Source organism: Girardinichthys multiradiatus, chromosome Y, assembly GCF_021462225.1.
Source record: "Girardinichthys multiradiatus isolate DD_20200921_A chromosome Y, DD_fGirMul_XY1, whole genome shotgun sequence".
NCBI lineage: Eukaryota > Metazoa > Chordata > Actinopteri > Cyprinodontiformes > Goodeidae > Girardinichthys > Girardinichthys multiradiatus.
In genome coordinates, this window is record NC_061818.1 from 12,885,579 (window position 1) to 12,910,089 (window position 24,511).

General features: G+C 42.4%; 1 protein-coding gene across 1 annotated transcript; it reads left to right on the plus strand.

Moving 5' to 3' along the window:
• Nucleotides 1–787: 787 nt before the first annotated feature.
• LOC124863879 (transcription activator BRG1-like) lies at nucleotides 788–23,560 on the plus strand. Its single transcript, XM_047358418.1, has 34 exons — nucleotides 788–937; nucleotides 2,419–2,682; nucleotides 2,854–2,986; nucleotides 4,617–5,048; nucleotides 5,209–5,307; nucleotides 5,410–5,665; nucleotides 8,373–8,499; nucleotides 8,593–8,766; nucleotides 9,057–9,230; nucleotides 9,334–9,501; nucleotides 9,579–9,629; nucleotides 9,742–9,872; nucleotides 13,281–13,347; nucleotides 13,426–13,532; nucleotides 13,658–13,805; nucleotides 13,902–14,065; nucleotides 14,186–14,252; nucleotides 14,347–14,457; nucleotides 14,999–15,241; nucleotides 15,320–15,433; nucleotides 15,533–15,640; nucleotides 15,760–15,846; nucleotides 15,963–16,009; nucleotides 16,114–16,280; nucleotides 17,242–17,405; nucleotides 18,629–18,856; nucleotides 19,074–19,151; nucleotides 19,234–19,452; nucleotides 19,540–19,799; nucleotides 21,277–21,382; nucleotides 21,469–21,570; nucleotides 21,653–21,785; nucleotides 21,858–21,997; nucleotides 22,911–23,560. The coding sequence occupies exons 2-34, from the start codon at nucleotides 2,461–2,463 to the stop codon at nucleotides 22,941–22,943; spliced, it is 4,860 nt and encodes a 1,619-aa protein (XP_047214374.1). The 5' UTR covers nucleotides 788–937; nucleotides 2,419–2,460; the 3' UTR covers nucleotides 22,944–23,560.
• The last annotated feature ends 951 nt before the right edge of the window (nucleotides 23,561–24,511 follow it).

Consider the following 24,511-nt stretch of genomic DNA (forward strand, 5'->3'; position numbering starts at 1 on the left):
TAATTATATATGTACCTTTTTTCTTCTTGTAAAAATTTAAAATGAGTCAATTTGACCAGAATACCATACAAGAGTTAATGACAATAAATTAAGGATGCACTGATTGCTTGGCCATCCGATCGATTGACCCCACTTGCCTTAATTTTGGGTGATTGGTGATCGACCGAGACTTACATGTGAAACCGATCTTATTCACCGATCTTATCTGCACCTGCAAAGGTCTGAAAATCCCCGACTGTCCGCTTTTGCTTTGCCGTGAGAGAGGGATGACTGACAGACCCACCCACCAGGTCACAACGTCTGCAGGTGCGTGGTTCGCAACTGTTGACAACATAAGACTGGAACATGGAAGGTGTGTTGTGACCTTATGACCCCTGACAGTGTCAGTTATAAAGAAAATCGGTATCGGTCAAAGTCGGAATCAGCAGGTCAGTCTTTTTAAAGAACGGTAATCGGCCAGAAAACTGCATTTGGGGCAGCCCTACTCTGATGATTCATTTATTTAATAGACAAAAGATATTAATTATTACTTATTACTATTATTATTGTTATAACCAAGTCATGGTTACAGTAAAATAAAAGCCCTTGCTTTCAATTCCCGCGCTTAAAAGTGTTCGATTTAGATTATTCCAAAATAAAAAAGTGCCTTTTAAGCTAATGTGTCAGGGCAAATCCTATTAATATTTTACAGTACTCCGTTTAAACCGGGTTCCCATCCCCCCACATCAGCTTCTCGTTCATTCGGGCATGTAAACGCGGAGCCTGTCATACGCAGCAGGGGGCGCTGCTGAGTAGCACAGCGCTGCTCAGAGAGACGGATGAGGGGGGTTAGTAGGAAAAAAACCAGCTGGGTAGGTCGCTCTTTGTTTCTGAATAGGGGGAAAATCAAGAGACGCTGCCACCGGTTACAACCCAAATATCAACATTCACATCTTGTGTAAGTACTTTAAGTGATTTTATCTGTATTGTTTATCTATGTTTGAACGTTTTTGTTTTGGTATACACGAGCTCTAGTGGATTCTTTCTTAGAGGAAAAGCCTGACCGACATTACAGTAGCGCTGCTGTGGCGCGGCAGAGCGCAATGAATGAAAATTGGTTTAGGAGAAGAACGGAGCGGCGAGCCAAGAGTACGGAAGGCGCATGGGATCAATCAGCTCTCACGATGAGTGATGCTCCAGACTTTCACATCGCATCAAATATGTCGCTAAAAAGGCTCGTTTTTCCTACTAACTGGCCTGGCAGAGCATGGCCGGGGAAGGCTAGCCGAACTAGCTCGCTAGCATGTTCGCAATCGTCAGCTTCTGATGTTGTTGCTTAGGTTTGTACTTCAGCAAACTGCTCTGAGTCAGCTGTTATCTTTACAGCTTTATCCATGACAATTATTCAACTGAACTAGATGTAGAGTTGTTATAAAAGAGCTGGTAGAACATTCAGTCAATGCTGCAGTTCAGACAAAGGGTTTAAATAGTCTCAATGTAACCTTATCTCTGAAAGCCGGCTAGGCCCAGCTAACATTAGCAATGTCTAAAACAGTTTAAATGGGTGAAAACCGGTACTGACTTGTATGTGTAAACACAGTAACAATAAAAGGGGTGATGCTTTTAATTTTATTTCTCATACGCTTCTGTTTACGTCCGTTTGTAGCTTAGTTGAATAAAAGGCCTCTTAGTTCCCCCCCCCCCTCTCTATTGTTTTGTTACACAAAGGGACATTTAAACAACTTCTGTCACATTAGCAGATCCTTCAACCTTAAACTTGTCGATGCAGCCTCTGCAGCTGTCCACCTGTCTGGGTTTTGACGTATAGAAAAGGACGTGGCGATATAAGGACATCAGGGATCTCATTTTATGCTTCCGATAAATTCAGATCGAAGTGGTGCAGACGAATAATATAAAGCATTATCTAAGAAACTTTCAGTACGCAAGAAGTATGGAAAAAAAAAAAAAGAAAAATATATTCTTTTCCAGATTTTATTCCTTATTCATGTGAAAAAAGTATCCATCTTTCTGTCTGCTGATCTATATCTCTGCCTTTTTGTCCACCCACCCACCCATCAATCCATCCATCCATAAATCCACTTTGTATTCAGAACTTGACCACTGCAGACATATCTACCAAAAAGGAAAACAGAAGTTTGGTGTTTATACCTCAAAAATGGCTGAGAAGGCACTGAGAACTGTGGAAGTTTAAATTAGGACGGTACCCTGTGATGATAGTTTGTTTATATTTATATCCTTTTGTCAAGAGACCAATCATTCACTTTTTAAGAAGGAAAAAAGAGAGACAAGATGGATGCATTAGTACAGTCTTTTACATATTTAAGCTTCACCGTATTAATAATATTGCTAAGCGTAGTTGTCAACAAGAGTTGTTTATCCCAATCTTGGCCATGTTTTCTACTTGTTTCTGTTCTTTAGGGGTACAAACTGCTGCCACACATTCCCAGTTTCTCCTGAGAGATGTCAACTCCTGACCCACCCCTGGGAGGGACGCCCCGGCCCGGTCCCTCCCCAGGTCCAGGACCATCTCCAGGAGGCATGATGGGCCCGAGCCCTGGTCCTTCACCAGGCTCGGCCCACAGCATGATGGGGCCCAGCCCGGGACCGCCTGGATCTGGACACCCCCATCCTGCACAGGGACCCTCAGGATATCCTCAGGACAACATGCACCAGATGCACAAAGTACAGTTTTTTTTCTTTATTAAAAGCAGTTACTCCTAATTGTTTAAAAACACTTTTATATAGGTCATTGTGTGTAATAATGCTTGCCCTCAAACCAAAACATATGCATGGAATACATATTCAAATTTTCAGTTCACAATTGCCTTATTTATGGTTCTGTATCTGAAACAGCCAATGGATCCCATGCATGATAAGGGAATGCCTGATGACCCTCGCTATGGTCAGATGAAGGGTATGGGAATGAGGCCCGGTGGACACAGTGGGATGGGACCCCCACCAAGCCCAATGGATCAACATTCCCAGGGTAACTCTTCGCCCTGTATTTGTTTTGATTTAGTTTATGTCATCAGTTTACTAGTAATTATTAAACATATGGAAATGGGCTATGTTTATGTAAACACACTTGTGGTTGCATATAGGTTTCTAGTTCCCATTATTGTGTGCTGATTTTGTACTAGTAGGAGTATGAAATATCATATCTGCTTCTCATGCTGCCGACATGCTGGACGAAGGAGAAACAGACGCCTTAGTGTGTGTGAACCCATCCGACCGGTTTCTCCTCCTCTGCTGTTGTTCATTTGGCAGTAGGAGTGAGAGCAGTGGGCAGAGCCAGAGGAGAGAGAGTGTGTATTACGGGCTTTACCTTTCAGATGAGGGCAGATGCATCTACAGAACCAAGCAGTTAATTACTGAGGGCACGATAAGAGAAAGGCACATGGTGTTTTTGATTCTCTTTTACGTAGATGTACGATGCCTTGCTAAAGTATTGACACCACTTGAACTTGTCATGTTACAAACACGAACCCCCTTCTACTTTATTGGGATTCTCTGTGATAATTGTGGAAGGACAGTGGTTACATGGTTTTCTTATTGCTTACGTAAGTAAAAACCTGAAAAAGGTGGCGTGCATTTGTTTTCGGCCCCATTTACTCTGATGGCAGTAAAAAAAATGTATGCAACCAAATCCCTTAAGAGGTTGCCTACGTTGTAAAATCAGTCCACTCTGTAATCAGGGTCTCTGCTGAGTCTTATATGGTCTCAAATACATCTGCATTTTTCAGACTTGATCCTGGAATTTGTTTAGTTACATCATAAATTTGTACATTTGTTCACTTGAGATGGTTCAACTGTTGTGAAGCATATTGTATACTCTAAGAAGGCACTGATGTTGTACCATTGGTGTAAAAGCTCTTGCCCGAATGCAGCTTTTAGGTTGGAAAAATTGCATATTAAGTCTTATAGCATTTCTAAAATTAACTTGATATTTTTTCTAACTCCTTTAGGTGTTGTATTTAGATAAACATAAATTCAAATTTACAGAAACCCTGATATTTTAGTTGTAGTGGCAGCATCTTGGTGTGGGGATGCCTCAGCAGGGATGGAGGAGCTGGTCAGAGTTGATCCATGGCAATACTGGAAGAAAACATGTTGTAGACGGCAAAACACTTGAGACTGGGGCTGAGGTTCCCCTTCCAGATAGGAACCGAAACATGCAAGCTGATCTGCTATAGAATGGTTTAGATCGAAGCATTAATATGTTAGAATGGCCAAGTCGAAGCCCGAACCTAAATCCATTGGAGACTTGAAAGCTACTGTTTACTGATGTTCTCCATCCATTCTGAGCATGTTTAGCAATGAATTTGTAACCATAACTGCACATTTTTTAGATATTTGTCTGTAAAAAATAGATTTTATAGCTTTCACAATAATAAACTACTTAGAAATAGGAACACGTTGCTGTTTGTCTTTTGGACCTCCACACTAAGGAGATTGAAACAGGATTTTATAAAGCTGAGCCCAGCTTAGAGGTTTAATTGTTTAAAGTTTGGACCACCTCATTACGGTTAGGTTTTCCAGCTAAAAGTTCCAGATTTTTGTTTAGTTTCTGCTCTAACATCTTGTTCAAGTTTCTGATCTCTTCTATCTGTTTCTAGGTTACCCCTCTCCATTGGGAGGTTCAGAGCACGCGCCTAGCCCTGTCCCAGCCAACGGTCCTCCCTCTGGTCCCGGGGTAGGTCCTATGGAGGGCAGCGGGGACCCTGCTCAGAATATGGGCCAACCAAACAGGGCCGGACCCCAGGGTCCAGGAGGACCGCCTGGTCCAGGAGTTGGGCCAGTCGGTGCAGGTGGACCCACTCCTTTTAACCAGAACCAGTTACACCAACTCAGGGCCCAGATTATGGCCTACAAGATGCTGGCTCGCAATCATCCCATTCCGGAGCACCTGCAGCTGGCTATGCAAGGCAAGAGGCCCATGCCTGGGATGCAGCAACAGCCAATGCCTAATATGCCGCCCTCCACAGGGCCCATAGCGGGCCCGGGTGCAGGGCAAGGACCAACTCAGGCCAACTACAATAGACCACATGGTGAGTTAAAGAAGCCCATTGTCTGTGTTTTTTCCAACCCATGGTGTTTATTTAGTAACACCGAAAATCTAGATAGTTTACTTAGCTGGATTTTCTTTATTTTATAGCTGTTGTATAGTTTCTGATTATCTATAAAACTATACATTATTTCTTGTTTTAGGTATGGTAGGTCCCAATATGGTGCCACCCGGACCTGCAGGAATTCCTCCTGGTATGCAAGCCCAGCCTGCCAACGGACCTCCCAAATCATGGCCTGAAGGTACACCTGGTCATGGCTATCTTGCTTCTCACGTAGCACCTTTATTATAACACTAAGATGCATTTATGTGCTAAAAAGAAATGGCTAATTGTTCTTTTTCAGGACCAATGGTGAATGCTGCTGCCCCATCCAACCCTCCTCAGAAGTTGATTCCACCTCAGCCTACCAGCAGACCTTCACCTGCTCCGCCGTCCGTGCCTCCAGCTGCCTCCCCAGTAATGCCCCCACAGACGCAGTCTCCGGGGCAGCCTGCGCAGCTCCCTCCAATGATGCTGCACCAGAAACAGAACCGCATAACGCCTATCCAGAAACCCCGCGGGCTGGACCCGGTGGAGATCCTCCAGGAGAGGGAGTATAGGTGAGGAAAGCAAAGGAGTAGCGTGGAATAACGCCGTTCCACATTTAAGCCAGTGTGGCATGTGTTCCTTCTGGTTTTTATTTCTGATCTCTGGGTTTTGTAAAGCTTTGACCGCTTCTGATTTCTCTATAAGTATTAGAACATAAAGAGACACAAGAACAACACGGAAATTGTTTTTTTTAAGCCTTCTTACTGTGAGTGGATATTTAATATTTATATTAGAAGCAAAGGAGACAATTTTTTTAAATATATTTAGGCATTTGTAAAAAAAATATATATATATATACACACACACACATACAGGGGTTGGACAATGAAACTGAAACACCTGGTTTTAGACCACAATAATTTATTAGTATGGTGTAGGGCCTCCTTTTGCGGCCAATACAGCGTCAATTCATCTTGGGAATGACATATACAAGTCCTGCACAGTGGTCAGAGGGATTTTAAGCCATTCTTCTTGCAGGATAGTGGCCAGGTCACTACGTGATACTGGTGGAGGAAAACGTTTCCTGACTCGCTCCTCCAAAACACCCCAAAGTGGCTCAATAATATTTAGATCTGGTGACTGTGCAGGCCATGGGAGATGTTCAACTTCACTTTCATGTTCATCAAACCAATCTTTCACCAGTCTTGCTGTGTGTATTGGTGCATTGTCATCCTGATACACGGCACCGCCTTCAGGATACAATGTTTGAACCATTGGATGCACATGGTCCTCAAGAATGGTTCGGTAGTCCTTGGCAGTGACGCGCCCATCTAGCACAAGTATTGGGCCAAGGGAATGCCATGATATAGCAGCCCAAACCATCACTGATCCACCCCCATGCTTCACTCTGGGCATGCAACAGTCTGGGTGGTACGCTTCTTTGGGGCTTCTCCACACCGTAACTCTCCTGGATGTGGGGAAAACAGTAAAGGTGGATTCATCAGAGAACAATACATGTTTCACATTGTCCACAGCCCAAGATTTGCGCTCCTTGCACCATTGAAACCGACGTTTGGCATTGGCATGAGTGACCAAAGGTTTGGCTATAGCAGCCCGGCCGTGTATATTGACCCTGTGGAGCTCCTGATGGACAGTTCTGGTGGAAACAGGAGAGTTGAGGTGCACATTTAATTCTGCCGTGATTTGGGCAGCTGTGGTTTTATGTTTTTTGGATACAATCCGGGTTAGCACCAAACATCCCTTTCAGACAGCTTCCTCTTGCGTCCACAGTTAATCCTGTTGGATGTGGTTCGTCCTTCTTGGTGGTATGCTGACATTACCCTGGATACCGTGGCTCTTGATACATCACAAAGACTTGCTGTCTTGGTCACAGATGCGCCAGCAAGACGTGCACCAATAATTTGTCCTCTTTTGAACTCTGGTATGTCACCCATAATGTTGTGTGCATTTCAGTATTTTGAGCAAAACTGTGCTCTTATCCTGCTAATTGAACCTTCACACTCTGCTCTTACTGGTGCAATGTGCAATCAATGAAGACTGGCTACCAGGCTGGTCCAATTTAGCCATGAAACCTCCCGCACTAAAATGACAGGTGTTTCACTTTCATTGTTCAAACACTGTGTTTCTATATATATACACACACAGTATTATCTTCTGTATAGGCATGCTGGTTATGTTGTATAACTGCTTGTAATTTAGGATATTTTGATTCATTTTAAAATATTTTTAACATTAATACTTAAGAGTAAGGATAGCACACAGCAACAGTTATTTGGAAATGAAAATTCATCACAGAACAAAGAGGTCCGAGCAGAAGATAGGCAGATAAGCACTCAAACAAGAAGTTCTTCAGTATTGTTACACAACCAACATGTCACATTTAAAGGTTTGTTATGTTAGAAATCAGCCTACCAGCATCAGGTTCTCATCTGTTCTGATCAGAGGCTGCAGCAGGCTGAAAACTTCTCAGCTGAAGATCTGAACCAGAGATTCACACGGAAGTCCCTGTGACCGGACTGCCCCTCTTTCTTTTCTTTAGTGTTGCTCTGTGCTGCCCAAGTTGCTTTTTAAGTCCTCCTCTTCCGGTGCTTTGCCAAACACAAGGTGTCGCTGTAGAGAAGGTAATGCTAATACACAGCAGGAATATGCAGAAGAAGAATGAACAGGAAGTTCACTCTGAGACAATAACAAACAAATAAAAGCTTAGTAAATATTCAGCAGTTTTTAATAAACGTATTTAAAGTCATGCTATCAGTAGTTGTGGATACCCTGCTATACCCTAATACCCTGTTACCACCCAAACATCTTAGGTCAGCAAACAGTCTGAGTGTAAATCCCTGAGATTTCCTAAGGGCTGCAAACATTTTCAATTGGTAGGTCATTTTTAAATCCTTACTTATAGACACTGAAAATTTCTAGTGAGTTTTCACTAGCAGGAGCTTGCATATGGAAGTGCGTTAATGTCGGTGTGTGATACCCAGATACGATGTGTTCACTGGCCGCAAAAAGGTCAGGTTTTTTAATTTCTAACCATCCGGTAAACCGCTGTTAGAACATCACATGCATTGAGAAGAGGCATCTTTGAGAGGTGGTCAACTCTAAGTTTGATTGCTTATGTTAATGCAGTCAAGGATTACTGTCTAAATTATTTTACAAGGATCAGAGAAGGTTTTAAAAATTGAACAAAAACTACATTTTCTAATCTACAGAACGTTTTTGCCATCATTAGATACTAAAAACGGGGGCGTTTCGTTTCAGGCTACAAGCTCGTATCGTTCACCGCATCCAGGAGCTGGAACACCTGCCCGGGTCACTCGCCGGTGATCTGAGGACCAAGGCCACCATCGAGCTGAAGGCTCTTAGGCTGCTTACATTCCAGAGACAGGTAAACAGAAAATAATCTGCACCTACAATTCTGAGTTTGTCATGTTTCCTCGATTCTTTTCCAACCAATTTACTTAATTTGTTTTGCTTACAGCTGCGTCAGGAGGTGGTGGCTTGCATGCGCCGGGATACAGCTTTGGAAACCGCCCTTAACGCTAAAGCCTACAAGCGCAGCAAACGTCAGTCTCTACGAGAGGCCCGGATCACTGAGAAGCTGGAAAAACAGCAGAAAATCGAGCAGGAGCGTAAACGGCGCCAGAAACACCAGGTAGAGCAGCTTTCATCAGTTCGTATTGTAGTTGTCTGTTTTTAGACACAGTTATACAGATGTCAACTAAAAATGTGATTAAGGAATGAAACAAAACATTTTTAAGACATTTAGGGTTTATTCTTTATCCCATTTTCTAAATCATCACTTCATCCATTCCTGTTTTTGTCTTTATAGTTCAAAATGGGCAAAAAAAAATGGTCTGAGAACTCTGGAAATTTGAGTCTGAAAAGGATCATGAAAGATCCGTATGAACCATGGGATTTAATTTGTGCCTTTCCTCCTGGCAGGAATACCTCAACAGCATCCTGCAGCATGCTAAGGACTTTAAGGATTACCACCGCTCCATCACAGCGAAGATCCAAAAGGCCACCAAAGCTGTTTCTACCTATCACGCCAACACTGAGCGCGAGCAGAAGAAGGAGAACGAGCGCATTGAAAAGGAGAGAATGCGGAGGCTGATGGTGGGACTTTTATCTAGAACATGTGATCATCTGACAAGTGTCCCGCTCCTTTTCTCTAGTTGTTTGAACACATGAGTTGAGCTCACTTTGAACATTTCTCCAGGCTGAAGATGAGGAGGGTTACCGTAAGCTCATTGACCAGAAGAAAGACAAACGTCTGGCCTACCTGCTGCAGCAGACCGATGAATATGTTGCCAACCTCACTGAGTTAGTGCGCGCCCACAAAGCTGCACAAGCTCTCAAGGAGAAAAAAAAGAAGAAGAAAAAGAAGGTGAATATTGACTGAGGTAACATTTGATTTCAAAGTTTTGACCACGTTTCTTATGATGATCGTGTGTTTCTTTTAAGAAGCCAGATGCTGCAGAAGGTGGTGCAACTGCTATGGGACCTGATGGAGAGGTAAGTTTAGAAGAAAATATTTTATTTTAAATCCCATTTGATGAAGAAACTAATCTATACTCCCAATGTGCAACCATGTGTGTTAACAGCTTTCTTCTCTCTCTTCTGCCAGCCATTAGATGAAACTAGTCAGATGAGTGACCTGCCGGTAAAGGTCATCCACGTGGACAGCGGAAAGATCCTGACAGGTGTTGAAGCACCCAGGGCTGGCCAGTTGGAGGCCTGGTTAGAGATGAACCCAGGGTAATTATCGTGGCGCCATTGCTCTCAAACAAAATGGTGAAGTTTAATTTGAATGAGGCTTTCGGGCTCTTCCTGCTGGTTTTCAGATATATACAGGTCCTTCTCAAAATATTAGCATATTGAGATAAAGTTCATTATTTTCCATAATGTCATGATGAAAATTTAACATTCATATATTTTAGATTCATTGCACACTAACTGAAATATTTCAGGTCTTTTATTGTCTTAATACGGATGATTTTGGCATACAGCTCATGAAAACCCAAAATTCCTATCTCACAAAATTAGCATATTTCATCCGACCAATAAAAGAAGTGTTTTTAATACAAAAACGTCAACCTTCAAATAATCATGTACAGTTATGCACTCAATACTTGGTCGGGAATCCTTTTACAGAAATGACAGCTTCAATGCGGCGTGGCATGGAGGCAATCAGCCTGTGGCACTGCTGAGGTCTTATGGAGGCCCAGGATGCTTCGATAGCGGCCTTTAGCTCATCCAGAGTGTTGGGTCTTGAGTCTCTCAACGTTCTCTTCACAATATCCCACAGATTCTCTATGGGGTTCAGGTCAGGAGAGTTGGCAGGCCAATTGAGCACAGTGATACCATGGTCAGTAAACCATTTACCAGTGGTTTTGGCACTGTGAGCAGGTACCAGGTTGTGCTGAAAAATGAAATCTTCATCTCCATAAAGCTTTTCAGCAGATGGAAGCATGAAGTGCTCCAAAATCTCCTGATAGCTAGCTGCATTGACCCTGCCCTTGATAAAACACAGTGGACCAACACCAGCAGCTGACACGGCACCCCAGACCATCACTGACTGTAGGTACTTGACACTGGACTTCTGGCATTTTGGCATTTCCTTCTCCCCAGTCTTCCTCCAGACTCTGGCACCTTGATTTCCAAATGACATGCAGAATTTGCTTTCATCTGAAAAAAGTACTTTGGACCACTGAGCAACAGTCCAGTGCTGCTTCTCTGTAGCTCAGGTCAGGCGCTTCTGCCGCTGTTTCTGGTTCAAAAGTGGCTTGACCTGGGGAATGCGGCACCTGTAGCCCATTTCCTGCACACGCCTGTGCACGGTGGCTCTGGATGTTTCTACTCCAGACTCAGTCCACTGCTTCCGCAGGTCCCCCAAGGTCTGGAATCGGCCCTTCTCCACAATCTTCCTCAGGGTCCGGTCACCTCTTCTCGTTGTGCAGCGTTTTCTGCCACACTTTTTCCTTCCCACAGACTTCCCACTGAGGTGCCTTGATACAGCACTCTGGGAACAGCCTATTCATTCAGAAATTTCTTTCTGTGTCTTACCCTCTTGCTTGAGGGTGTCAATAGTGGCCTTCTGGACAGCAGTCAGGTCGGCAGTCTTACCCATGATTGGGGTTTTGAGTGATGAACCAGGCTGGGAGTTTTAAAGGCCTCAGGAATCTTTTGCAGGTGTTTAGAGTTAACTCGTTGATTCAGATGATTAGGTTCATAGCTCGTTTAGAGACCCTTTTAATGATATGCTAATTTTGTGAGATAGGAATTTGGGGTTTTCATGAGCTGTATGCCAAAATCATCTGTATTAAGACAATAAAAGACCTGAAATATTTCAGTTAGTGTGCAATGAATCTAAAATATATGAATGTTAAATTTTCATCATGACATTATGGAAAATAATGAACTTTATCACAATATGCTAATATTTTGAGAACACTCCAGTTTTCTTTCTAAGGAGTATGACCCTATATTTGCTCATCTGTAAACACATTAGAAAACGAAGGAATTACAAGATTGTTGCAAGACTTACCAGGACAGTAATCTGGGGCCCCTATCTGGGTTTTCTGATTGTAGTGAATAGATCTTTTAAAAATTACATATTTTAAGTTTCCAAGGAAGTCCAAGAACATGTCGCTGTAAAATGTTTGGATTTGTTGGAGTCTTGTTGTGTTGTTAACCAGCCTTTTAAAGAAACAATGTCATATTCTGAGCTCTAACATAATCCTCGAAGGTCAAATATAACAACGGCAAGCTTCAAAACCACGCTCCACACCTTTCTTTATTTTTGACGCCTTTTTACTGGCTGTGTTGTATATTACTTACTGTATTAGAAGCTGATGTTAATACAAGGAACTGTTTAAGATAAAGACAAGGAACCTTTTTTGAAAAACTCTTTAATTTGATGTAGACAATTCTAACTACTAGAGCTTCACCAATAAATCCGCCGGCTATTGGAATCGACCAATATTCCCACGACTGGCTCTCATAGATGATAAGCGGGGATTGGTAATTTTATATTTTTTCATATTTATTAGTTATTCATATTAAAAAAACTAGCTAAGTGGTGATGACATAAAAATAATATAATCATTGAAACAAAAAGCTTGCATTGTACTAAAAGCTCATAATATGGTTTAAGTGCTAACCCTTAATTAATAGGTAAGTGAATAAATAGACATGCACTAATCAGGCTTTTCCAGGCCAAGACTGATTCACGGTATTCCTTGAGGTGTGTCCTGCCGGCTGCAATTTTGGCCGATTGCGATTTTGTTGTTCTCATTTATGTGTTTATAGTTCTTAGAATTAAAAAAAATTTATTGATTGGTCAGATGTAAAAGAGAAATTGGACATTGGTATTTGTCTGGTGAGCAAATTGGTGCATTTCTACTAAAAACTTTAAGCTGATCTTTACCTACCAATCAGTTTATTGTAATTTGCAGGCATAACAGAAACATTTGTGGGTGGGGCTCCAAAACGGTCTCAGGGCCGTACATCCATGTCTTTTTTACTAAACACAGAATAAGGTGTATTAAAGAAGAGTTTTCAGTTTAGATGTATTTAATGAACAGGAAAAAAATCAGATTTGTTTTTCAGAATTTGGCTGGCTTATTGCTAATCAGAGTCGAATATTGACTGATTGATCGGCATATCGCCACATTAGTAAATCTGGCTTGTTTTTTTCCCCCATATTTAAGTTAAGACTGACAGCCTGTGATAAAGTTGCATTCTCTTTAACAACCGATTCAAACCTCCAGTCGGTCGTGGCAGATGGCCGCTCACACTGAGCCTGGTTCTGCTGGAGGTTTCTTCCTGTTAAAAGGGAGTTTTTCCTCTCCACTGTCGCTACATGCATGCTCAGTATGAGGGATTGCTGCAAAGTCAACGCCAGTGACTGTCCACTGTCTCTACATGCTCATCCAGGAGGAGTGAATGCTGCAAGTAACTGACTGGATGCAATCTGCTGGGTTTCCTTAGATAGAAAAACTTTTATCCAATTTGAATAAATAACTGAATCTGTCTGTTCAATGATTAGGATTAATTGGAATGTATGTAGCTGACTTTTGTGAAGTGCCTTGAGACAACATGTGTTGTGAATTGGCGCTATATAAATATACTGAATTGAATCGATTAATACATGTTTCTCTGCAGATATGAAGTTGCACCGCGTTCAGACAGTGAGGATAGTGGTTCAGAAGATGAAGAAGAGGAAGAGGAGGTACATACCTGCTATTTCAAAATGAAACAGTGAGGCATCTGTTCCTGGAGCTCATTGTTTGTTTTTTTGTGTTATCAGGAGGAAGCGGAGGAGCAGCCACAGGCTGCTCCAACTGAGGAGAAGAAGAAGATTCCAGACCCTGACAGTGAAGATGTTTCAGAAGTGGATGTCCTGCACATCATCGAGTATGCTCATCTTCTTATATTTAGCTCCTCCTTCACTGCCCGTACTTTTAGTGGTTTCCTTATTCATGTTTAGATGACTTGTTGTTTACTTGATTTGTTCTTTTTCCCGCTTCCTGTTCTCCCAGGCATGCCAAGCAGGACGTAGATGATGAGTACGGCAGTGCAAATTTCAACCGAGGGCTGCAGTCCTACTATGCTGTGGCTCACGCCGTCACAGAGAAAGTGGATAAACAGTCGTCTCTGCTGATCAACGGGATGCTCAAACAGTACCAGGTAAGCAGCTCCAATTCAAACACAGTTGTTCCTTGCGCAGCGGAGTTTTTAAAGGATTGATTTGATTAAGAATGCGCTAACTGGGACTATGATCAGATTAAAGGTCTGGAGTGGCTGGTGTCGCTTTACAACAACAACTTGAACGGCATCCTGGCTGATGAGATGGGTCTGGGAAAAACAATCCAGACCATCGCCCTCATCACTTACCTCATGGAGTTAAAGCGCATTAACGGGCCCTTCCTCATCATCGTACCTCTCTCGTAAGTCTCAGCATGACCTCCTTTGACCTCTGCTGTTTTGTATGTTAACCCTTCATTGACAATACCTATTCAGAAAACTGTCAGGAGGCATTTTACAGAAAACTATTTCATCTGTTTCAGGACTTTATCAAACTGGGTGTATGAGTTTGATAAATGGGCACCATCTGTTGTGAAGATCTCCTACAAGGCAAGTGCTGTGAAGCAGCTGGCGGTCTGTTACTATTCATTTCCCTGGAGAAAGTATTTAGTTCTGTTGCTGAATGTCATCTGGTCCCTTTTAGGGCTCTCCAGCTGCTCGCCGATCATTTGTTCCAATCCTGCGAAGTGGAAAGTTCAACGTGCTGCTCACCACATACGAGTACATCATTAAAGACAAGCAGGTCTTAGCTAAGGTAACGAGAGGCTCCGCTGGTCCTCTGCCTCACACACTGAAGTGTGTTTATTTACACTGCCCTGCAAAACTATTCATATCCTTTGGGCTTCTTTAGTTTGTAAAGTTACAGCTACAAACTACAGTGAATTTTAATGGTATTTTCTTAAATGGGAAAACAGTAGTGCATCATAGTGAGGTAAAATGAAATGTATGGTTTTAGATTTTTTTTACAAATAAAAATCTAAAAGATGTGGATTGCATTTGTGTCCAGTCCCTCTGACCCAATACTTTGTAGAACCATCTTTGCTGCTGCTGTTACAGCTGCAGGTTTGTTGGTGTATATCTCTACCATCTTGGCACATCTAGAAACTGAAATCTTTGTCCATTTTACTTTACTTATGCAGCACTTTGTAACCCCCAATGAATAAATTGAAATTTATGATTGTAGAGAAACAAAAACTGAAATTTAAAGGTTCTGAATAATTTACAAGGCGTTGCATCAACCAGCACCTGAAAGTTTGGCGTTTCTGCTCTTTATTTACAATATCTGTCCTCTACAGATCCGCTGGAAGTACATGATTGTGGACGAGGGTCATCGTATGAAGAACCACCACTGCAAGCTGACGCAGGTCCTGAACACACACTACCTGGCCCCGCGGCGTCTGCTGCTGACGGGAACCCCACTACAGAACAAGCTGCCAGAGCTCTGGGCCCTGCTCAACTTCCTGCTGCCCACCATCTTCAAGAGCTGCAGCACCTTCGAGCAGTGGTTCAACGCTCCCTTCGCCATGACTGGAGAAAAGGTCAGTTAAAGGTACACGGTCATACAAGTCAGATGTCGAAGAGAAAGCGGATTACAATACATTTTATGTCACCACAAGGTGGATCTGAACGAAGAAGAGACCATCCTGATCATTCGACGTTTACACAAGGTGCTCCGACCGTTCTTGTTGCGTAGGCTTAAGAAAGAGGTTGAGGCCCAGCTGCCGGAGAAGGTAAACCTGTTCTTGAAAATGTGTGACTCAAGTTAAAATGATTTAATATCACTTAATGGGCAAATTGTATGTTTGCATCTCCCTCCTTGTTTGCTGTAGGTGGAGTATGTGATCAAGTGCGACATGTCGGCCCTGCAGAGAGTTCTGTACCGGCACATGCAGGCTAAAGGAGTTCTGCTAACAGATGGGTCCGAAAAGGACAAGAAGGTAACATGATTGTGTTGTTTTTTAAGTCAAAGCTGTAAAAAATGAAACTGTTTTCAGGCAGGGAGACATTTGACAAACGGAAAATTTAATTTTGTGGGGCTTTTCTTCTACGTTCTCAGGGTAAAGGTGGGACAAAGACCTTGATGAACACCATCATGCAGCTGAGGAAGATTTGCAACCACCCCTACATGTTCCAACACATCGAGGCATGAAAATCAGTTCCTACCACATGATTGATGTTCTATAAATGGTTTTCTCCAAGTAAACTACAGGCACAAAAATGGAAAGAATATTTCATTTTCTCTTTGACTTTGATTTACAGGAGTCCTTTTCTGAGCATCTCGGTTTTTCTGGTGGAATCGTGACGGGGTATTTACAACTAAACTTGCATTCCTCTAATATGAATGTACTTCATGTCATGTAGATGTCTGCAGCCTGATTGGTCGTGATTTTATTTCTCTTGTGTGTCTTAGCCTTGATCTGTACCGTGCCTCTGGAAAGTTTGAGCTGCTGGATCGCATCCTGCCCAAGCTGAGAGCCACCAAACACAAAGTGCTGCTTTTCTGTCAGATGACCTCGCTCATGACCATCATGGAGGACTACTTCGCTTACCGCAGCTTCAAGTACCTGCGTTTGGATGGTGAAACACTCTTTGTTTTTATCCTTTTACGTCCATATAATTTTGTAGCTTATGTGCATAGATGCATCTGAGTAGATATTATTGAAAGGTTCATTTTCTACTGTAATTCTATCCAGTAAAACTAAAATCTCATATTACAGTGATTTATTAGCGACAGACTGATACAGTTTGAGCACTAATTATAATGAATATGCCTTACAGCCACTAAAAAGCCAACATTAAGTTTCTCAGATACTTACGAATCCACTAAGAATATTACTTTAGATCAATAAAAAACTTTAACAAATAAATGTTACGTCATGGGATACATTATCATTGGGAAACTGCTGACTCGACAGTTCTCCGGCAGTTATCATTGCCCACCTTGCTGTATCAAGTATTATTAATAGAAGGTCGAGTGGAAGGAAAAAATGCGGCAGAAAAGGCAAACTGAGGTTTCTTATCACCTCAGAAGCACCAGAGGCTAATTTCCTCCGTGCCACAGCGCATTGATGCAGTTAATACATGTAAAAGGAGCCCCAACCAAGTATTGGGTGCATATACAACACGTTACATGGATATACTTTTCAGCAGGCCTGCATCTCTGTATTAAAAATGTTTAAAATAAAACATAAATGAAATATGTCACACTCTGTAATGTTTTCATAGATTTAATTACTCCGGTAGATTAACTCCTCGATCTTCAAATTTATTGAGGTGGACCTGTAGATGAAATCAAATCAATTTATTTTATTGTGGTGTGAGACTGCTTTTCTCTGGGATCATTAACTGATTAGTGTGGAAACATTAAATATAACACAAATGAGAAAAAAAAAGGAAAATGGCTAATAATGTTCAGAACACTGTTCCTTCATCAGCCTTGAAACAAAGCTGGATAGAGGTCCTCTTGTCTTCCTTAAGAGCAACAATTGTTCAGTAATTTGAAAGTTTTTTCTTTACATGTTTTTATTTCTGCTTCCAGGAACCACCAAAGCAGAAGACCGTGGCATGTTGCTGAAAACATTCAACGACCCAGCCTCTGAGTACTTTGTGTTCCTGCTTAGTACCAGGGCAGGAGGTCTGGGCCTGAACCTGCAGTCTGCTGATACAGTGATCATCTTTGACAGTGACTGGAACCCTCACCAGGTGCTGCAGGAGTTTTTATTTTTATGCATTTCAACGAATGGAGCAAAAAATCTGATTTGTCACAATTTGACATTCTCATGGGGGACAATTAAAGTAAAAAATTGGCCCATTCGATCTCTAAGGAACTGATTGGTGCATCTGTTGCTAGAAGATTTTTGTAGGGTTTGAGCTAAATTTCCCCTTCTGTGCAACATAAAGTTCCAGTATCTCAGAGCTTGACGTTTTACAAACCTAATGCAAACATCACAAGCCAAAAATAATTCTCATGGAAATGGAACAGACTGATAGAAATCCTACTGCTGCAGGCAAAGCAGAACATGGTTTGGTAGAGGTGCTAGTAATAGAGATCCACTAGTCAAACTTGAGTGCCAATTTTAGCTGATTTCAAGAACTATAACAATTACTGTTCAACATATTTGTAATGCTCTTCCTGGATGCATGGTTCATGATTCATATTAGAGGCAGAGGTGATGTCACACCATGGGAGTCAGAAAGCAGTCGCTGTTCACAAAAGACCGCATGATTAGAGTTTCGCACTTTATCATACAGGTTAGCTCAGTTAGCATGGCTAGCATTATGAAAACGGCAAGCTCCCTGTGCATTTCCCTGAATAAGAGTTGACTCTGAGTCTTTTTCACTCAGTAGACCCACATTCAATGTTTACACATTAAAAAGTGTTGTCAGCATGGGGGTTAAGCGTGCGACCAGTGTTCCGAGGCCTTAGTACATACGAAGGCTCGTTCACTTTCAAGAAGAACGTCGGGTTTTTGACAGTCCAGTCATCGGTCAGGGCCAACCATGCTGAAAATCATCCAGCTGTGGCCACCAGCATGGTCCTCTGTGCGTCTCTAGCTCCATTGCTTTACAGACAAGGCTGCCTGAAACCAGGAAGACATGGAACTGTGATGCTATTGCTGAACATTGCAGTGACATTATCGATTACAATTAACCCATATTTTCTAACTCGATTTCTTCCCCTTTTGCAATTGATCCCACACCATCCAGTGGGAGCGTCGAGGGCAGCGACAGTCTATCCAACAGGCCACATATATTATTGATATGCAAAATTTGCAGGCATGCCACTTGAAATATAAACCCTACCCAATATTCCATCTAAGCAGTTCTGTGATATTTTAAACAAGGAAAATGTGATGACACTTGCAGTTCAAAATATTGTGAGGCTCTATTTACAGCATTTCAGTGAAACCTTCTACTTCTCACAGGATCTGCAGGCCCAAGACCGAGCCCATCGTATCGGCCAGCAGAACGAGGTGCGTGTGCTCCGTCTCTGCACTGTTAACAGCGTGGAGGAAAAGATCCTGGCGGCGGCCAAGTACAAACTGAACGTGGACCAGAAGGTCATCCAGGCAGGCATGTTCGACCAGAAGTCCTCGGGCTGTGAGCGTCGGGCCTTCTTACAGGCCATCCTGGAGCATGAGGAGCAGGATGAGGTCAGGAACCTCACCACTGTCCCACATCTGCATTTTTCCCAGGAAATCTGTCCTTAACCATAGACAGAAATTTTAGTTTATCTTCGATGCATAATTTGGCTTTTTGCCTGGAAATTTTCATTGCTTGATTAATTCAGTGCTGCTTAATTAAATTTACAAGCCAGTAAGACTTCTGAGAAATGTAAGAAAAAGCTTTTTCTTGTTAACCGTTTTGCAGGAGGAGGATGAGGTGCCAGATGATGAGACTGTCAATCAGATGATTGCAAGAAGTGAGGAAGAGTTTGAACTTTTTATGGTAAGTTCAGATTTTTTACAGGTGATTGATATCAGATTATTTTTGGAATTTGACTCTAAACCCTCTTGTTTTTGTTCTCCAGCGAATGGACCTCGACAGACGCCGCGAGGAAGCCCGCAACCCTAAGAGGAAACCTCGTCTGATGGAGGAGGACGATCTCCCAGGCTGGATTCTAAAAGACGACGCAGAGGTAGAGAGACTAACCTGCGAAGAGGAGGAGGAGAAGATGTTTGGCAGGGGTTCCCGTCAGCGCAAGGAGGTGGACTACAGTGACTCGCTGACTGAGAAACAGTGGCTCAAGGTGGTATAAACTACAAATACTGAGAACCCCATGAGAGTTTAACCCAGTTTAGGATACATTTTGGACTGATTGTTCTCCTCACCATAGGCCATAGAAGAAGGTAATCTGGAGGATATAGAGGAGGAAGTGCGCCACAAAAAGACGACCAGAAAACGCAGGAGAGACCGTGACCATGATGGAGGCCCTGCTACGCCGAGCTCCAGCAGCCGTGGGCGGGACAAGGACGACGATGGGAAGAAAGCAAAGAAACGAGGCCGTCCGCCTGCGGAGAAGCTCTCTCCCAACCCTCCGTCTCTCACTAAAAAGATGAAGAAGATTGTAGATGCCGTCGTCAAATACAAGGATGGGTAAGGTTGATGAAAAGCCACAAAATGGTAAATGGACTGAACTTATAAAGCGCTTTTCCAGTCATACAGACCGCTCAAAGCGCTTTACACTAGAGCCACATTCACCCAATCGCACTCACTAACGCTCACACATTCATACACCGATACACAGATCGGTAGGCAACTTGAGGTTAAGTGCCTTGCCCAGGGGCACATTGACATATGGCAGGAGGAAGCTGGAATCGAACCCACAACCTTCTGATTGCAAGACGACTACTCTTCCTACTGAGCCAACAGACTCGCACTAATCAGAAGTGGCCTTATGATTCCCTGATAAATATTACACAGGTACACCTACTGCTGCCACGTGTTTAAGTATTTAGAGCGCAAAACCTTAGAGATGCACCGATGAAACATTTAGTGGCCTATTCCGATCTCCAGTTTTGTAAATTTCTAATCTGCTGTTCAGATTTCTTTGGAAGAACTATAATTAAAAGCAGTCATATTTATTCCACTCTCGGAATTCACTGAAAGTTGACCTGTTTTTACAACTTTTTATAAAATATAACCAATTTTCTCTCAAAAAGAGGGAAATGTTACTCTTCATCACTGAAAACTGCCAGAAAGAATGACCGCATCTCCTTTGCTCATTTGCTAAATAATAATATTATAGCTCATTTATTTTGATTTCTACTTACCTTCTTATTCCCCATAAAACATAGAAATGCACCATTTCATTTTTAAAAAGAAAGCGCTCTTATTTCCCGTTGGATTGTTAAATCTTTACGCTGCGACCAGAAGCGCATTGCACTGTGTGCGAGAGAGCAGTCAGTGTTGCACAGCTCTGTACAGTTAAGCAGGAGTTTACTGACAAAATGACTACAGTTCTCTTGCCATTCTGCCCTTAGTGTCTTAGATAACCGATGAGCCAGTTTACCATCGACAAACGTTAACAGTCCGAACCGTTGCTGTAATACGTTGAGCATTCTAAGCTATAGTAAATAGATTTCTTTTAAACAGCGCCGTCTTCCAACGTTTGTGCCTCTTCTACATTGCTGTGACTTTGAAAGAAGCCCAAAGAGTTGTCTCAGTAACAACTTCCACACTGAAGAGTGAAACCTGTTTTATTTGTGAGGTTTGGTGCGTTCACTAACTGAGAAAGCCTATCGTAACATCTTTTCCCCATGTCTTCCGACCGGCCAGTCAGATCATTTTTCAGCTCTTCTAGATGGACAGTAATGATTATGTGTGGTACATGTTGTGGTGGTCTGTGGCTGCCCCTTACAGCACAATTCTTTGTTTTCTGACATGCTTTAGCAGAACAATTTAACATACAATAGTTCTTTCAGTAGATCATTCATCACCATTCTTTCACTGCGTATGCACACCAGAGATCCCTGCCTCCTCCTTCCATGATTGCGGACTATTAGGCATTTTTCCCGACCAACTCGGACCGGTCGTTTTTCCACATCAAAGCTGAACTGTTTTCTCCCTGCAGTAACGGCCGACAACTGAGCGAAGTCTTCATCCAGCTGCCGTCTCGCAAGGAGCTGCCAGAGTACTACGAGCTCATCAGAAAGCCGGTGGACTTCAAGAAGATCAAGGTGAGGAATAGACGTTAAGCCGTTCAGTACTCGCCTGTGCCAACATCTACTTCCATTCACTCTCCGCGCCTACCTCCTGCTTTCAGGAGAGGATCCGCAGTCACAAATACCGCAACCTGAACGACCTGGAGAAGGACGTGATGTTGTTGTGTCAGAACGCCCAGACCTTCAATTTAGAGGGCTCTCTGGTGAGATCCTTTGGAAACTAGTTCAGCGTAATCTTAGACGGTTCTGTCCAGTTTAAAATAATAAATCGTGTGAACCTTCCAGATCTACGAGGACTCTATTGTGCTGCAGTCCGTCTTCACGAGTGTGAGGCAGAAGATTGAGAAGGAGGACGAAAGTGAGGGAGAGGAGAGCGAGGAAGAGGAGGAGGAGATGGACGAAGGCTCAGAGTCTGAATGTGAGGTTTGGCGGTTGCACACAGGTCTCACAGCATAGAGCAGCGTTCTGACATGTTGCTGTTTCTTATCAGCTCGTTCGGTGAAGGTGAAGATCAAACTGAGCCGGAGGGAAAAGGGGGAACGAGGGGGAAAAGGCCAAAGGCGGAGGGGCCGCGGCTCCCGGGCTAAACCCGTGGTCAGCGATGATGACAGCGAGGATGAACAGGAGGAGGTGAGAGAACAGTGGGATAGGAACACTCAAAGACATGGTTTCAGTATTTTCCGTGTCTGGATAAGTATGCAAAAAGAAAATAGAGGATGAGAAAAGAATGTATTTCCAGACTTTATTCCCCATCATCCTTCTTTCCTTTTTTTGTATTTTCCTCATTGTGTCTTTCCTCCTTGTAGCTTTGCTTTCTTTCTTAAGTTCCTCCTATTGTCTTTTCCTTCCTCACTTTCTTTCTTGTGTCCTTCCTTCCATCCCTCTCGGTGTGACTTAGTGTCTTTTGTCCTTCACTGTCTCTGTCTCCCTTGTCCTTCTTTCAGACCTCTCATCTTTTTTTTCTTTGTGTCTTTCCTTCCTCTTTCTTGTCTTCCTCTATTCCTTGTTATCTTCCTATTTTTCTTGTATGTTTCCTTGCTTCTTTTCATCCCAGTTTCATTTATTCCTTGTCTTTCCTTAGTTTTGTTTTTCCTTTTTCATCCTTTTGATTTTCATGTTTCCTTTGTGTCCATCCTTTCTCACTTGTTTCTTGTCCTTCCATCTTTCCTAGTGTCCTTCTTTTCCTTGTACCCTTCCTTCCATCTTCACTTTTCTTTCTTTTCCCATGTCCTTCCTCTCATCCTTTGTTCCTCTCTTTCTTTCTTTCTTTCTTGTTGTCCTTGCTCTCTTGTCTCTTTCCTTCCTCCTTTGTCTTTCCTGTTTGATGTACAAATGTCTGCCATAAATTCACAGAAGGTTGGATTTATATTTATACTATATATTATATAAAATGGATGAAATAGAAGAACTCTATAAATATGATTTGGGGGAAGTTCATATGAAAAATGTGCAGGAATCTTGGAAAGAGTTAACTTTTTGACAGAAGTCCCTGCTATTTTGTACTGTATGAAAACAAGTAATTTATCTTTTTTGTTTTCTGCAGGAACACTCAGCCAGTGGCAGCGAGGATGACTGAAGTTAACCTTGAGCGCTTGACTTGACTTTATATTTTACTAGATACAACAGGGAGGCGGCCAGTGGAAAGGCCTAGTTTTACCTAGATGAGCTGTTTTTTTGTTTGTTTTTGTGAGACAGTTGTCATTTAAGTATACCATTAATTAAAAAAAATTAAATATGAAAGCTATGAACCATCTACTTCATATTTAAACCATATCCCCTTATGATTGGTAGTGTCTCTTTGCTTTGTTTGCTTTCTCCTGTAAGTGGAACCTTGGCGGAGCCTGACTTATCATGGACTGATCGGGGCCAACAAAGCAGCTGTACTTTTATTTTTAATATTTTTTATTTGAAGTGACATTAATTGTGTCGTCTTATACTTTGAGACAAAGTGTACTGCATTCCTTGAAGTCCCTTTTGGATGCATGTTTTGCGTGTCTGTGGAAATGCACCTGGTAGTGTCTTCACTATTATCTCTGTATTTAATTTAATGACTACAACGGGATCACGGTACATCCCATCCTGCGCCTCCTCCCTCTCAGGTCAAGTATGTAAAGGGAGGGGGAGGGATAGGACCTTTTTTCTCGTGTCACTGTCACTGGATTCCATAAAGTACAATAAAGACGTCTCAATTTACGCATTATTCTTGATCTAGTGCATCACTCTAATATCCCTTTTAAAGAAAGATTCAGGGCAACCAGTTGTGATCAGAGGTCACCAACCAAGTAGTGTAATTTAGAGAGTAGTTGGAGAACATCAGTGAACCAACAGAAACATGAAGATTGAGAAACATATCATACGGGTCAAAGTGAAAGTTAGAGTGAAGTTTAAAGCAGGGTTGGGGTTTTCAAAAAATATTTCAAGATTTAAAACGTCTCTCAAATCTCTTCAATCCATCATCAGAAAATGGAGAGGGTAATATAAATCTCAAAACCTACCTATGTGGCACCTGTACTGAACTGCAGGGTAAGGAGACACAGACAAGAGGGTTCATTGTATCTGTGGGGGAGCTGCAGAGATCAACAGCTCGAGTGGGAGGATCTGTTGACTGCACAACAGAAATCTGGCCTTCATTGAATAGTAGCAGGAAGAAAGCCATAGTTGAAAGAAATCCGTCACAAGTCCCTGTTGAAGCCATGTCGGGGATACAGCAACATATGGGAGAGGGTACTCTAGGGGAAATCCTCCAGAAAGTAGGTTATGTGAAAACTCTGGGTTCTCTAATTCAGGAAGCACTGGATTTTCTTTTTCATAACTCTGATTCTGTAAGAGAAAACCTGGAGCTCACAGAGTCCAAATCAAAGCATATTACCCTGGGAACACAATATTATGATAACCTGTTCGCTAGTTTAAGTTTAGAAGCCAATGCTGAGTGAAGTATACAGCTATTATTTCATGTCAACATCTTGTATGAATTGGTTGTATTTAACAAAATGCGCAGTGATGTTAATAGACTCGACTGATCCCTGTAGCGACTGCATCTGTCCACTAGGTGGCCTTATGAGAACGTGTTACTGCGTCCTTACTGCTTTAACAGTCTGCGGGTCTCAATTACATGTTAGGAGGAATCAAATAACCATCTTTTTC